The 16,713-nt window shown below is 37.3% G+C and overlaps 1 protein-coding gene across 1 annotated transcript in view; it reads right to left on the bottom strand.

Moving 5' to 3' along the window:
* Positions 1-16,713, bottom strand: part of PIAS1 (protein inhibitor of activated STAT 1) — a 117,926-nt gene that overhangs the window by 23,326 nt on the left and 77,887 nt on the right. The window contains exon 7 of the mRNA XM_026478386.4: positions 10,023-10,128. Within this exon, the coding sequence (XP_026334171.1) occupies positions 10,023-10,128 (106 nt within the window). The remainder of the gene's footprint in view (positions 1-10,022; positions 10,129-16,713) is intronic.

Here is a 16,713-nt window from a genome sequence, read left to right as displayed (position 1 = left end):
ATCATAAGCAAAAGAAGAAAAACAACCATATATCTATAGACTGACTATATTTCCTGTAAGCTTCCTATTTCTCATCCATGGAACAAAAACTGCATTGCAGTAACATAAAGGAAATTTCTATAGTAAGCTGACATATTCAACTAACGGCAGAACCTTTTCCTTTTCTAAGAAACTGAATAAAGTTTTTCTTTCTTTTAAACTATGACCAATATTTTTATGCCAATATTATTTTTAAAGAAATTAATCAATACTGACTAAAAAACTAACATAAATTTTTCCAAAGCTCAGATAATAAAATATATTAGTATATTTTATATGTTAGTACATTAATTCTATTTTTCTATTAATTCCATTTTTTAATTATGAAAATACATTAATTCTATTTTCAAATTCTGAGAAGAAATAAAGTTCAACTACTTTTTCCCATATAATTGAGTTTTATATTTATTTATCCATAAACTAATTATACTATCTTAGAGAAGTCAATCCTCCTCTCTGCGCTTAATTTTGCTTCTAGCAAAATAAGAACCCACACTAGATAATCTCTAAATCTTTTCAGCTCAAACCTCCTGTGGTTCTTAAGAGTGAAGCACTAGTAATAATGGCTATTCTGTTACTTTCTGTCAGTTTCATGTAACAAGGACCTATATACACTTACTTCTCTGGAATCCCGAGGCATATGTTACTTCTGAAAACCTTAATTAAACAACACTGAAGTGAGACTGGAAATGCCTAAATACAATACTCCAATAATTTTAGAAATTGTTCCACAGTGCCTTTGAAGTCTGTGTAAAGCGGGGCCCAAGCACAGCGGCTGTGTACATAGTCAATCACAGAATTTCAGAGCTGTGGCACAACTAAGTGCAACCAGAGAGTTAATATTATATATATTATATACAGAATTAAGAAAATGGGGAGCAGAAAGGTATGCAGATAAGGAAGAATGATTTCAGAGTAGATGTCTGCTGTGCTGAGAATTAAGAGTCCCACATTTACTAAACATGGCAATCATTGTAATCTGGATTTTTTTTTTTTTAGATGGTCCACATTTTATTTTACTTATTTTTTAAAGTTTTATTTATTTAAGTAATCTCTACATCCAACGTGGGGCTTGAACTCACAACCCTGAGATCAAGACTCATGTTCTTTCTCTGACTGAGCCAGCCAGGTGCCCCAAGATGGTCCACATTTTAGATATTCTGTCTCCATAAATTAGTGAATCTCAACTGTGATACACACATCAGAACTACCTACAGTGTTTTCTAACTTATAATTGCTCACTGAATCAGAATGGGGAAAAGGGACACCAAGGGGTCGTTTTTTAAAAGCTCCAGATGTGATTCTGATGCCAGAGTAAAAAGTCATTTTCATTTGGCCTGGAAATTCCAAATGTCTGAAATCTATAGAATTCATAGGCTGCCTCTCACACCTGAAAAGGCATAAAACCCCTGGGTTTTAGTTTGGAAAATACAATTACCACATCACTTATGCTATAGAGATCATATGTAAATTATGGAAAGTATACCTGTGTCATTATATAGACCCAATCTTAGTCAATCCTTTCTTAAAAAGATACATTTAACAAATAGTATCTTTTAACGGTAACAAATAATCAACATACAATATAAACATGCAAACAGAACTATATTGTGATTACTAAACATTCTGCATACCTTCACCTCCCTACACACAGCAATGGGAACAGTTAGGACTTTATCTATTTAAACTTCCACCTAAATGAAGGAATACCACAGACCATAATATCAACGTTATGCAAAACAAAGTTCAGTGGTTAGTACTTCCCAAAGAAATTGAAACAAGAGAGGCAACCTGAAGTAGTGGTTATGAATACAGCATTTAGAACCAGCCTAACTTAGAATCCAGACGTCAGCAAAGTCATGAGACTAACAGCACCTAATAGCAATGTTCTAAGGATTAAATGAATGAATGCACATAAAATGCTTTAAAATAACCTAATATTATATTCAATAAATACTAGCTACTGCTACTTAAAATGTGACTTGTATGTTCACTTTCTCTAAGAGATGGCAAAATTTTCTCAAATTATTTTAGAATCAGCTTGTCAATTTCTATTTAAAAAAAAAAAGCTTTGCCTTTTGCCTTTGCCATTATGGGTTCAATCTTAGTCAATCCTTTCAGGTAAAGATACTTTTAAAGATCCTACTAGGACCTTGATTGGATTGAATTTAATCTACAGGTCAATTTGGAGAGAACTGACATTTCTCCCATAAGAATACTGAGTGCTCTGATCTATTAACATGATCTATCTCCCCATTATTATTCAAGTCTTATTTTAATTTCTCTTAGCATTGTTTTGAAGTTTTCAGCATACACATATTACACAAATTTTGTGGGACATATCCCTAAGTCTTTCATATTTCTGGATGTTATAGTAAATTGTTTTTTTGAATTTCACTTTCCAGTTGTTCGGTGCTAATAGAAATACAATTGATATTTATAAATTAACTGTGTATTCTGCAACCTTGCTAAATTCATGCACTAGCTGTAGTAGCTTTTTAATAGACTCTTTGGGTTTTTCCCTACATAGACAATGAAGTCATCTTCAAATAAAGACAGTAATTATTTATTCATTTCTAATCTGTATGTTTCTTTTTTCTTGCCTTATTGTGCTGGCTAGGATCTCAAGGACAAGGCTGAACAGAAATATTAAGAGCAGATATTCTTGCCTTTTTCTCCAGTCTAAGGGAGAAAGCATTTGAGTTTCTCACTACTAACTATAATATTAGCTAAAGGCTTTTTTGTAAATATCATTTATTACGCTGAAACAGTTCCTTTCTCTTCTACTTTGCTGAGAGTTTTAACATGAATGGATATTGAAGTTTGACCAGATGTTTCTTCTACACCTATTGAGATGATCATATGATTTGTTCTTTTTTTTTTTTTTTTTTTTTTTTTGGTTTGCTGAGAAGATGAATTATACTGATTTATTTTCAGACATATTGTATGAACCTAATATTCTTGGAATAAACTCTATTTGGTTTCTATGGATTATCTTTTTTTATTTTAAGTATAGTTGACATACTTTATCATCTTCTTATATATTAACTTAGAATTGTTGACTTAGTCAAAACAATTCTGAAAAACAAAGTTGGAAGAGTCTACCTGACTTCAAGACTTAATAGCAAGCTATAGTAATCAAGACTGTTGTACTGCCGTAAGAACAGACATATAGGTCAATGAAAAATAACAGTCCAGAAATATATTCTACATCTATGGTGAATTAGTTTTTGAAAGGTAATTAAATGGAGAGAAAGACAGTCTTTCCAACAAATGCTGGAACAGTTGGATATCTATATGAGAAGAATGAATCTCTTTAACCTCACCTTGTATCATATACAAAATTAGCTTAAAATGAACTACAGAACTAAATCTAAGAGCTAAAAAGTTAACACCTCTAGGGAAAAAAATGTTTGTGACCTTGGGTTAGGCAAAGACTTCACAGTATACAAAAAGTACAAACTATGAAAAGAAACGGGGAAAAGATTTGGACACTGCATCAAAGAAGCTATAAGGATACCAAATAAGCACGTGACCTCATTAGTGATTAGGAAAATGCAAATTAAAATCATAATGAGATACTACTAAACACTGACCAGAATAGCCAAAAATCAAAGCAGCCTGACAATACTGAGCACTACTAGTGAGGATGGAGAAAAACTCGAAATCACATACATCACTGGCAGGAATACACAAATGGCGTATATACATTTTATAAGAAACTGCCAATCTGTTTTCCATTACGCATCTCATGTGACCCAGCTATCCAAGTCCTAAATATTTACCCAGGAGAAATAAAAACATATGCCTACAAAACTGGGATATCCACATGCAAAATGTAAAATTTTTAGCAGTTTTACTTGTGATAATGCAAAACTGGAAAGAACCTAACTGTCCACAAACGGATAAATGGATAAACAAATGATGGTACAGATAAATGGAGCACTACTCAGTAATAAAGAAGAACAAACTCCAAGGACGAGCCTTCAAAAGCACTTACTAAGTTAAAGAAACCAAATGCAAAAAGCTACATGCTGCAGGACACTTCAAATATCTGACATTTTAGAAAAGACAAAAACTACACAGACAGAAATCACATCAATGGTTACAGGAACTGTGACTAAGGGGATGAGATGAACTGCAAGAGGCCACAGGGGAACTTTCTGGGATGAAGATGTTCCACATTTTGATTGTGGCAGTGGTTCATAATTCCATGCACCTGTAAAATTCATCCAACTATACAATTAAAAAGGTGAACTTTTACTTTTTGTAAACTAGACTTCAAAAAAACATAACCAAAAGAAAGAAGAGAAAGGGGGGAGAATCACCATGCTAAATTTAATCACAAGAACGTGAGTTCTTACTTGGAAAGTAAGCAAATACTTATAATGTGTGGGCAAGGGAGTGAAAAATAAAGACAAGTCATAATATTTACCCTGCAACATCAACCAACGTGTGGGAAGTCTTCCGGGAATTAAAGTTTTCCTGTGTCACTGTGAGTGCAGTGGTAACAGTATTTTATAATATGACCTATAATAAAGTTACAGCAAGCCACATTTAATCTTTTAAAAAAATCTCTATTGTCATGACCTATGAGAGTTAGCCACTCATCAGTCACACGTGGCTATATTTAAATTTAAATTAAATATAACTTAAAATTCAGTACCTCAGTTGCACTGGCCACATTTCAGAGCTCACATGTTGCTGGTAGCTACCACACGGGACAGTGCGATTGAACAACATTCCCATCATCACAGATTTCTCTATTTCTGCTGCTTTAGGGTTGTTTGGTTTTTTTTAATAATTTCTATTATTCCTTAATATCAGATTATCTTATAGTCATCCTTTTAGGACTTTAAGGCTTGAAACACCTGAGCATATTAAGGCCAATACTTCATTTTATAGGCAAGGAAACAGAGACACAGAGACCAGATTTTTATTCTACATGTCTTTTAATTGGTTTAACCCTCAACAAAAATCCGAGGACCTACTATGCGTCAGGAACTGTGCACTAGGTATTCAAAGATAAATAAGATTAAATTCATGCGTCAGGAACTGTGCACTAGGAATTCAAAGATAAATAAGATTAAATTCCTGCCCAGAGGAACTCAGAGTCTAGTAGAGAGTAAAGACGCTCAGTGGGATCATCTCTAATGTGCTCTAATGCAAATGTGTGCAGGAAGCTAGCTGAAAGTCAACTCACCTACTCTGGGGGTTCTGAGATGCCTCCTGGAAAAAGTGAAACATGGAGGGTAACTGGAGTCAGGCAAAGAAGAGCAAAGTTCGGAGGCACAGAGAACAATACCAGCAGAGCAGTGCATAGAACAAAAGAATTCCGCATTTATGGACTATAAAGTGTAAGAAGAAGGGTGAATACAGATGGCCCTGGGAAGCAGGAAGCAGGTGGCACTCCATGGAAAGCTGCATCTGCATGCTAACAAAGCTGGAGTTTTTACTTCACTGATGTTAAGAAGCTATGGATTCCAAGGGAATGGTAAGATCAGATCTGTACTCGTCATTTAGGTTGCTACCAGGAGAGAGAGATGAAGAGGGGCCAAGAATGAAGAGGGATATATTACTTAAGAATAGGTTTTTTAGGGGCGCCTGGGTGGCACAGCGGTTAAGCGTCTGCCTTCGGCTCAGGGCGTGATCCCGGCGTTCTGGGATCGAGCCCCACGTCAGGCTCTTCCACTATGAGCCTGCTTCTTCCTCTCCCACTCCCCCTGCTTGTGTTCCCTCTCTCGCTGGCTGTCTCTGTCTCTGTCAAATAAATAAATAAAATCTTTAAAAAAAAAAAAAAGAATAGGTTTTTTAAATAAAGCTTTTTTAAATAAAGTCTTAAATAAAGACTATGAGAGCTTAAACAAGGGCCGCGATAGTAGGGAGAGAGAGAAGACGGATTTGAGAAATATTCAGGGTGGAAGTTTGATAGGATTCGGTGAGTTTGGTTTTAAATACCTGAATCTGAGGAACCAGTGGAATGTTTTGGTGAAGGCAGTTAGCTAGCTATACATATCTATACTTGAAATTCAGGGGAAGGGGTGGGATGAAGGTATGTATTTGGGAGTTGGTGCTAACTTAAACTGTTGAGACTAGATGTGATTATCTCTAGGTAAAGTATGCAGAAAAGTGGACCAGGGATGACACCCCAGGGAAAACAAAGATTTAGGATGCTGCCCTTAAGATAATCCACTGAAGGCAAGTACTTGAGAAGAAACAGAGAAGAGACTTTCAAGGAGAAAGTGGATGGTAGGAAATGCAGCAAAAATATCTAAGATGAAACCTGGAAATAAAGTTTATTTATTTAATTAAAGATTTTATTTATTTATTTGACAGAGAGACAGCCAGCGAGAGAGGGAACACAAGCAGGGGGAGTGGGAGAGGAAGAAGCAGGCTCCCAGCGGAGGGGCCCGATGTGGGGCTCGATCTCAGAACTCTGGGATCACGCCCTGAGCCAAAGGCAGACGCTTAATGACTGCGCCACCCAGGCACCCCTGGAAAGAAAGTTTAAATTTGGCAATCAGACTGTCACTAGTGACATCTGCGGAATGACAGGAGTTCAAGGAGCACAACAGGTTGCAGTGAGGAGGTGGACAGCAAGTGCAGACCACTCCTTGAAGAAGCAGGATGAGGACAACAGGAGGAACACAGAGCTCTATCTAGAGTAGGGAGTAGCTTGTTTTTGTATTTTTTAAAGGATGAAAAAGACCTGACAGAGAAGGCCGACAGGAAGAGTTTATAGAGGGACAGAGAGCAGATAAATGAGGGAGTGAGGTCCCATAACACTGCTCCTGAGCATCTCCACCTGGATGTCTCACAGACATCTCAAATACTAATGTAAGCACACACTCTGATCTTTCCCCCACACCTCAATCTTTTCCACACCTTCTTCCATCTCAGTAAATGGCACTACCGTGTAACTCCTCCTTGACTTCTCCTGTTCCTTCACTCCCCACATGTAACCCACTACCATTGCTATTCTTCACCAGTTCTCAAGCCATCAACTTCTATGTCCATCCCCATTACCTATGTTCAAGACACCATCACCTCTTACCTGGACAACAGGTTCCTAACTGGCTTCATCGTATCAGTCCAGCCTCTCTTCAATTCAGTCTTCAGAGTAACCTTCTTATTGCCCAAATCTGATCATGTCACTGTGCTAGAACTCTTTCCGGGGTTTTCTATCATCTACCTTTATGTCATCTGTATGAACTTACCCCATAGCTATCTCTCTGGCCGCTGTCCTCCTTGGTTCTCTCTTCTCTAACTCCACTGGCCTCGTCTCTTGGCATATTCCCCTCTCATCTTTGGGCTTAACTTCTCCTCACCCTTATAATCTTGTCTTAAACATCACAGCACCAGAGAGGACTATGTTCTTCTGTTGTTAACTCCAGAGTTCCCTGTCTTTCTTCTTTAAGGCACATGTCACAACTGTAATTCATTAATGACTCGCTCAATCATTTAATTCTGTCTTTCCCACCAGACTGCAAACTTCTAAGGGATGCAGAGACGGTGTGTGTCTTGTTTAATGCTATATTCTCCTGTGCCTGGAACACTGCAGACTCTTAATATAATTTCTTGAATGAGAAGAATAAATGAATAAAAGATTAACTTTGAGCAGAAAAAGGGACATTTCCTCCTGAGACAGAAGAGAATAAGTAAGGATACGTACAAGTGTAGATAAGTTGAAAAGCAGTTATGATGGCACTAAGATTAAGGAAGAAAAGGGCATTTGAGAGAATTCACATCTTGTAGCGCCAATTTTCTTGCAGTGGCAGTGTGCTGAGAGAGGGGGAGTAGTGTTTAAGTAAACTATGGCCAAGGTTTAAAGTGACTGCTGCAGGGAAGAAGGAAAGGAGACAGGAACGTGACCAAAAATTAGTGAAGGGCTGCCTCTGCAATAGAGGGGACAACTCTACACAAAGGCAGAAACCACAAGACAAAAATGTACTAAATCAAATGAATCAGAGTAGATGTCTCTGTGAAAAGTCTCAATATTACTAAGTTTATTCTTTCAAGAACATAATAGTGCCTGATTTGATGACTACAACGCTGCCAGAGGAATTCACTGATAAGATTAAGAACAACTTACAATGAATATATTTTTAGGTAATCTGATTTTTCAAAAATATCTGGAGAAACCTGTCAATATTTTCTTCTGTCAAGTTGTTTTATATACAATGTTTTAATTACACAATTAATTTACTCAGAAAGTTATTTCTTTATAGATAGTATAAAGGCAAACAATCTGTTCTTTATTCAATTACGACGAATGTCCTACTAGTAGGATCCAAATTAATGTTTTATTGGTTCTCCAGGCCAATAAGATAAGATATAAACTGCCACAAAAATCCCACACTCTGCAACTACTCTCCACTTCCTGCATTGTATCAGAGATGAAATAAATAGCCTCTGAATTAAGAAGTTTTTGCTGCTTAATAGTGACTAACAGTGGTTCCTTCCAGAAAATAAAATAATCCTAGGCTCACCTTCCTACTCCCCCTCCAGATGGTGCTACAACTACAAGTGGAGAAGAGCGAACAGCTTGAGCAAAAACAGTCTGCCTTACTACTATTATGATTATTAAATATAACAGCCTCATCTGTCTTATTTCTTGGTATTACTTCTTCTACCCAAGCTCACATAATTCCATAACACTTTCTGTTTAGTGAGATTCTATAGCTATGTGGCAAATACGAAGATTCTCAGTGAATGACCAGGGATGGACTTCAGCAAGTGTGGGGGAAAAAAAATTCCTTCTCTTGCACTCTCCTTCCAAGCAGATGTCTGTCCCTCTTCTTCTCTGTCCCTGCCAACTGGTGCTTCCTCTCCCCTAGACCCCAAACTAGGGCTGTCATTCTAGCTCTCCACTGTCTTTTGAGGAATGTCTACAGAGGCATTAGCCAAAAGTCTGCTCCTCTTGACTCAGGATTATTTGCATTTTAAAAAGGGTTCTTTTAATGCAGAAATGTTCTTCAATGAGCTACTGAGGGTATACTGCTATTCAGAGGCAGTGGGATCTTTTACTCTGGCACAGAAACAGGTTAGCAAAAAAAGATAAAAGCTATGCCACCAAGGAAGGTGAGAGGAAAGCTGGCCTTACTTCTTTTCACCAGAGTGTGCCTAACTACAAATCTGAGAGTGGGTTTCGTTAATCAACTCACATCAAGAATCCTCAAAGAGGAGCTATCTAATCCCCGCCTGTAAAAGTTTTGTTCCCTGTGTCCAGCCCCATCCCCGAATCCATCCATAAAGAATGTCTCTCTCACAAAGAAGAGAACAAAAGAACTTAGTTCACCTCCTGGGAAAGGCTGCCGAACTCTGGCCTTCATATTCAAAAACTGAGGCCAGAACGGTCAATTTGCAGACCTTGCTGCATCTCAAATTCTACACAACACTATGAACCATCCAGTTATTCGACTTTGGAGGAGCTTTAGAAATGTGGTAACAACCTCTTGTTACAGATGAGGAAAAGGAAACTCGGAGAAGTAGAGTGACTTGTCCAAGGCCTACGTAATTGATAAACAAACCGCTTCATTATTATTTTTACCATCCCACTCTCTTTTTACTTTATTAATGCAGGGATACAGTCATCACGTACCGCTGCATATTTTTCCTGGATAAACCTTAAATATAAAATAATTCTCATGAAATACATGTCAAAATTTCCTTCCTATCTCCTAGAATTCCATAAACATTTATTTTATGAAGTTTTAGTAAAATATTCTTCCATATTCATTTACTGGCTTGCTGAACTTTTAAGGTCAGTAAAATAGAGATTATAAAATACAGGTCATAAAAAAAGATATTAAAACTACTTCTAAGTCTTGATTTACTTTATTCAGAAAACAAGTTTTCAGTGTTTTGAATCTTCTACGACAAGCTCTAGTGAAAAAAAGAAATTTCTTTTATTGAAAATATACTACTCTAACCTTTACCAAAATAGTTCAGCTGCATAAATGAAATAAGTTTATCATACGTACTTAAAGCTCTAGAATGATCCGGATTCCTTATTCCCTTTGCTCGTAACCTCTGAAGAAGAACTGTTGAGGACAACTGTTTTACAAGATACACTGCCATGGAATAGTTCTGGAAAAAAAAAAAAAAAAGATGTAGAAAAACAACATATGTAAGTAAATAGTACATCTATTTTAATCCCAAAATGACAGGGAAAGAAAACTAACACTTGTTAAAACACCTACTGTGTGGCCAGGCACTATCAGGTGTTTTCATGAACAGGAATTAATTTAGTCCTAACCAAAAAGCTGCTGAGGTGGTCATAAACCTACTTTTATGGAGAAGGAAAGGGAAGTATAGAGAAATAAAAGAATTTTGCAACTTTCAAGCAATAAAGCCAGGCTGTCATCCTTCTATATTACCTGACTACCTATGCTTGAATCTAATCAATTTGGGACACCTACATAAAAAACAAAAACAAAAAAAAACAGTTAAAACTAAATATAAACCAAGACCAATAAGATGTCAAAATCACCATAAACCACATTTAGTAGGTAACAGACAGGTGTAAAATAGTAGCTATTTAAAAACTACAAATTAGATTGGCTTCCTAATCTATTCCATCGAGTCTCTCTTTTACCTCTAACTACTTTTGAAAGACCCTACCTACATGGGCCATTATCACAAACAGAGGGAACGCTGAAGATTCTCAAAGAGAAGCTGCTGGTCTGGCAAATGAACAGATGAATATCCATTACCAGCAGAGGACTGGTAAAGGAGATGGTAGCAGGAGAACAGAACAAAGAACACGGTTAATCAATAAAGCCAAGATGGAGTGAAGGGTACGTGACTGGATAAGAGGAAGAAAAGAGGGCTGAGGCTTACTTATTTAGGGTAGGAGAGAGATCTAAATGAGAAGGCCCACTTTCCATCTGGTGTTGGGATCAAGAGGAAGATCAAGAGATTTGGAAAGAAGCAAAAGGAAAAATACTTACTGCCACCTTCTAGCTTACAGCTACATACACTTTCTGAAGCACTCTAAACATATACTGTCTACTTAATTTAAACCTCGCAGAAGGCCCTATACAAGACAGGTAGGATAATTATTTTTCTAAGAGTTCATGAAAAGGAGGCACAAAAAGGTTAAGTCATCTGCTCATGATCATGCATCTGCTGGGTGACAGAGCTGGCACTAGAACTCAGGAAGAAAGAACAGGGCTGTCAGGACAGTGGACTTACTGGCCAAGACTAGTGGAGTTCTCGACAGTTCTTGCTATAACACACCTTGTTTTGCTTTGACGCTCCTAATCAACTTTCAGACTTTTCAAAAATGCATTCCCCTCTTTTAACAAGAGAAAATACCCTACAGTATCCTCTGGAAGGCCAAATTTTCATTTAGAATTCAGAAACCTATCCAAGTTCGTATGTTATGTATTTTCTGGAGAAAAAACGAAGTGTCAAAAAAGCTAATTTACAAGGAACTTTAAAACTTGCCTAAATTTTAGAGCATACAACACACCAATCTAAAATAAAACTAAAAGGCTTCCTCTGGGGGAAAAAAAACCTTACTCACCTTTATTATTTATTTGATTAATGTTTCGAGTATGATAGAAACTGGAGAAATGCTAATTAACACTGTGAAATTATGTACTGACAGCTTGAATCTTCAGTACTACAAATTCCCCTCAGGCTTTTTATAATTTTTTAAGGAGAGATCAAGTAGAAACCACAGCTACAAGTTCACTGAAAAGGTATGTTCACTCTAGTTGAAACATGTACCCAAATTAAAAAAAGCAGCAGCAGCAGCAGAAAGAATGTCAGGTATTAACAAATGCCACTTGTACTGATAATATGGAATTCAATTTTATATTACTTGAAAGAGATTGAGCAGCAAAAAACCCCAAACCTTCACAGTGGCATGCTATCTCTTCTAGGGAGATAATATATTGTTTCTGCTAACCCTTCAAAGTACTACTTAATTCCAACTACTCATAAATATTGTATTACACTGATGTTTTTGTCAAATGCCTTCTCAAAAGTCTTCAAAATTGTCTATCAAGTTCACAGGACATTTTCTCCATATTAAGATATAATCTACTCATGAAGTGTCCTTTACACCAGTATCTAAATAACTTTTCTATAAACAATGAGAGTTTAATAAATGCTAAATGCAGTGATTACCCTGAGGGAGGATAAGAAGTTATAATACAGTTCACTTATTTCCTTCAAGCACTAAACTGGCTCTTCTTTTTAAAGAAATATTGTCTTTTAAAAATTGAGATATAATTGACATATAACATGGTGTACCAACATGTTCATCTGACACACTTACATACTGTAATATGATTACCACTTTAGCTTCAGCTAACACTAACTCTTCTATTTCCTTTGCAGATGTATTTTTAACATTTCTCAGTAGTAACTAACAACGCAAATTAATCCCCAGAACAGTAAGAGATCCTACACAAATGAACAGAGTATCCCTACAAGTTGAATCAAAACTAGTGACAGAAAAACAATCTAATAAGTTATCTTCTGGGCTTCGGTAAAGAACAATTTTCTTTCAATGTTTTACCTCAAAAAGAAGGTCTCCAACTTGTAGACCGCGGTCTGTACAAAGATCTCACCTAGTAGACCACCTTCAAATCACTGAACATACTGTCTTCCTTCTGAGGTCTGAAAGGCTTTCCTCTCTCCTCTAATGCTATGTATCGGCACCACATTTCCCTTCTCTGATACAGCTGAGACTTCTTTCATAGTTCACTGTAAACACCCTGGTAGGCTATACGTTTCACACGCAGGCAAAAAACCCAATACAGAACAAAAAACATTTTTCAATACCCTCTTCAAAAAGGGAGACAAAAAGGTGGACCCCCAAGGTACACTAGAAGTAAAACATTTAAAAGGATTTCAAAAACCTAACGGTGACGTATTAATTAGGCAAAGGAAAAAATATAAAGTTGATAGGTGTCAAAAAGGATTCTGATAGAATTCAAAATCCATGTCTCACAACGATCGCCAGTAAAAGAGCAATATAGGAGTACACTGTTGATGTAATTAAGTTCTGTCAAAAATTAATTACATTAATACTTGTACTAGTAGTAGTCTCATTTTCATAAGGAACAAGTTGAGCATGTCTACTAGCAGTCCCATTATTTAACATTGTTCTGAAGGTTCTAGCCAGCACAACAGGTTCTAGCCAGCACAACAGAACAAAAACAAGAAATTATGATGTAAGTACTAGGATTATCATTATCTGTATGACCATACATCTTTTCAAACCTAAAACTGCCCACCTGGAAAAACCAAGAAACCAATTAAAAAGCCATTGGAACCAATATATGAATGCAAGTATTAAGTAAATATTCAACAATCACTAGCTTTTAAATAAACCAACAATAAATAAATTCTTTAGAAAATATAATAGAAAAAAGATCTACTTATAACAGCAATTATAACAATAAACAACACAGGAATTAATAAAAATATGGAAGATTTATATGAAAAAACCTATTAAATGACTGAGGAACATAAAACAGGTTCTGAATAAATGGAGAAACATACAGCTCCTGGAATGGAAATACTAAATACTGTTAATAAATTAATCCCCCCCTAACTAATATACCAATTTAAAGCTATCTCATTCCACTTCCCAGAAAGATTTGGGGGAGCAATGCACGGCTCCCTCTCCGCAATTACTCTTCCAACACTTCTGCTCTCCTCACAGCCTCCCTCACCCTCAGCTCACATTTTCTCCTCTAGCCCAAAGTTACCCTCTCGGTCTATTACCAATTGCCTATTTAGAATGTCTCCCAGGCATCTCAAACTCAAAAGCTTCAAAACTGAACTAACTCATGATTTTCTCCATCTAGTTCTCCAACACTTCTTCCTCCAGAGCAATGACAAAAAACACACCTAAACTCATCCTTTTTTAGTGTTTCCTCTATCTTAGTAATGTCATCATTTACCTTCTCACTCTAGCCAGAAACCCAGGAGTCATCCTTGACATCTCCAGGCTCTCTCAGCCTCTACTGGTAATTTCTCGCTCAGTCCTGCCGACCCACAACTTCTCTCCATCCCCACCGCTCTGGGCTAACACTCGCTCTCTTCCACTAATACTTCAGCAATAGCTTGTTCCTAAGAGGTGACTCCTCTGCATGATTCTGGCCTCCATTCAAACTGTTTACCACTCTGAAGAGTGACCTTTTGTGAACAGAAATGTACTACTGTAAAATTCTCGCTTAAAAAGAGAATATACTTGGGGGCGCCTGGGTGGCTCAGTCCTTAAGCGTCTGCCTTCGGCTCAGGGCATGATCCCCGGGTTCTGGGATCGAGCCCCGCATCAGGCTCCTCTGCTAAGAGCCTGCTTCTTCCTCTCCCACTCCCCCTGCTTGTGTTCCCTCTCTCGCTGGCTGTCTCTCTCTCTCTGTCAAATAAATAAATAAATAAATAAATAAATAAATAAATAAATCTTTAAAAAAAAAGAGAGAGAGAGAGAGAGAATACACTTGGGGCATTTGGATGGCCCAGTAAGTTAATCGTCTGCCTCCGACTCAGGTCATGATCCCAGGATTCTGAGATCCATCTCTGCATCGGGCTCCCTGCTCCTCAGGAGTCTACTTCTTCCTCTCCTTTTGTCCCTCCCTGCTGCTTGTGCGTGTGCACGCTCTCTCTCTCTAGCATGCTCTTTCTCAAATAAATAAATAATCTTTAAAAAAAAAAAAAAGAGCACATCCTTAACATTAACAGTACCTCACAGGCCGTGCGTGGCTTGGCCCTTTCTTACCTGTGTAGCTTTATCCTATGCACTACTCTTCCCCACTCTCTGCGCTCTAGCCTCGGTGGCTCCCTCTCAGTTTCCTGGAAAGAACCAGGCTCACCCCTGCCACTGGGCTGTTGTGCAGGTTGTGTCCTCTGAACCTTTCGCCCAAACCGCTTCCTTCTGCCCTTAACTCTTGGCTCAGTCACTACTTCCTCAGGGAAGCCCTACCTAACCTCTGCCTAATTCGGAGTACCCTTTAATGTACTCTAAAATCACTGCACACCTCTCCTTCACAGTCCCTCTAATAAGTATGTTCACCTTTTCGTGTGTGACTATGTGGCCCCACATCTCAGGCTCTAAAAGAATGAGGACTTTTTTCTTTTTTTAAGATTTTATTTATTTATTGGACAGAGAGAGACACAGCGAGAGAGGGAACACCAACAGGGGGAGTGGGAGAAGGAAAAGCAGGCTTCCCGCTGAACAGGGAGCCCAATGTGGGGCTCAATCCCAGAACGCTGGGATTGTGAGCTGAACCGAAGGCAAACGCTTAAGGACTGAGCCACCCAGGCGCCCCGAATGAGGACTTTCTTTTCTCGCTATGGTACTGTCAGTTTTCAGTATAGTGCATGGCATACAGTAAACATTCAATGAATTTCAAATGAATTAATGAATAGACATGAGCTCACATGATAAAACTGAAATAATCAAAACCATTCTGAAATTGTCCCAGAAAAAGAATACAAGACTAAGAAACAATATTAAAAAATTCAGAAACATACATAGGATAAATAAAAATCAAATATATAGGGATGCCTGGGTAGCGCAGTCGTTGGGCATCTGCCTTCGGCTCAGGGCGTGATCCCAGCATTCTGGGATGGAGCCCCGCATCAGGCTCCTCCGCTGGGAGCCTGCTTCTTCCTCTCCCACTCCCCCTGCTTGTGTTCCCTCTCTCGCTGGCTGTCTCTATGTCAAATAAATAAATAATATCTTAAAAAAAAAAATCAAACATATAGTAATGGTGGCTTCTGAATCAGCATTTATTTAGTTAATGGTGTCAGACCAACTGGCTACTGAAAAAATGAAAGTAAATTTTTATTTCACACCACACAGAATTTGCGATGGACTATTTAAAGGTAAAACAAAAAACCTCAAAAGTCTAGAAGAAAATATAAACAAATATTTATGTAAGCTTCGGAAGGGCAGAAAAACTTAAATGTGATGGGGACTGAGGAGGAAAGACCACAAAAAAAAAAAATGGTTAAAAACTGGCTCTATAATAATTTAAGTCCTCTAAATATTAAATAATCACATTAAAAAAAATAAAAGGCAAACAAACTGGAAACAAATATTGGCAACACGTGAAAGAGGTTAAGTCTTAATACATAAAGAATTCATAAATAAGAGTAAGAAAAACAGCAATAGAGGAATAAATATGGATATAATTTTAAAATGTAAATCACAACAGACAAAATATGTTCAATCTCAATAATAAAAGGAGCACTAGTCAAAGCAACATGGTGCCTTTATTTACTACTAAACTTGGTAAAGATTTTAAAGAAGATAAAAGTATTGATAGGGTATGGGTCAACAGGCACACAAACACTGAAAGTCAGAGAATAAATTTGTACATCTTCTGGTAAGGCAATCTGTCAAAGTACACGAGATTTCTTTAAATTCTGCATGCTCTTTGACTTAGGAATTCCACTTCTGGGAATTTAAGGAAATTATGATATATGTATGCAAAGCCATAGCTACTAGGATGGTCTCTGAAACAGCAACAAATCAATCAATCAATAAATCAACTGATTGCTCAACAATAGGGAACAGACTAAATTATGGCATATTCATACTGGAATATGACCTAGCCATTAGAAATCATGCAGATGAACACGTAATAACATAAAAGACGTTCATGATAAATTGCTGAGTGAAAGGATCAGGTTATAAAACAATGA

The sequence above is a fragment of the Ursus arctos genome, unplaced genomic scaffold (assembly GCF_023065955.2).
Source record: "Ursus arctos isolate Adak ecotype North America unplaced genomic scaffold, UrsArc2.0 scaffold_28, whole genome shotgun sequence".
In the NCBI taxonomy this organism is placed as follows: Eukaryota; Metazoa; Chordata; class Mammalia; order Carnivora; family Ursidae; genus Ursus; species Ursus arctos.
This window is presented reverse-complemented; position numbering and strand designations above follow the sequence as displayed.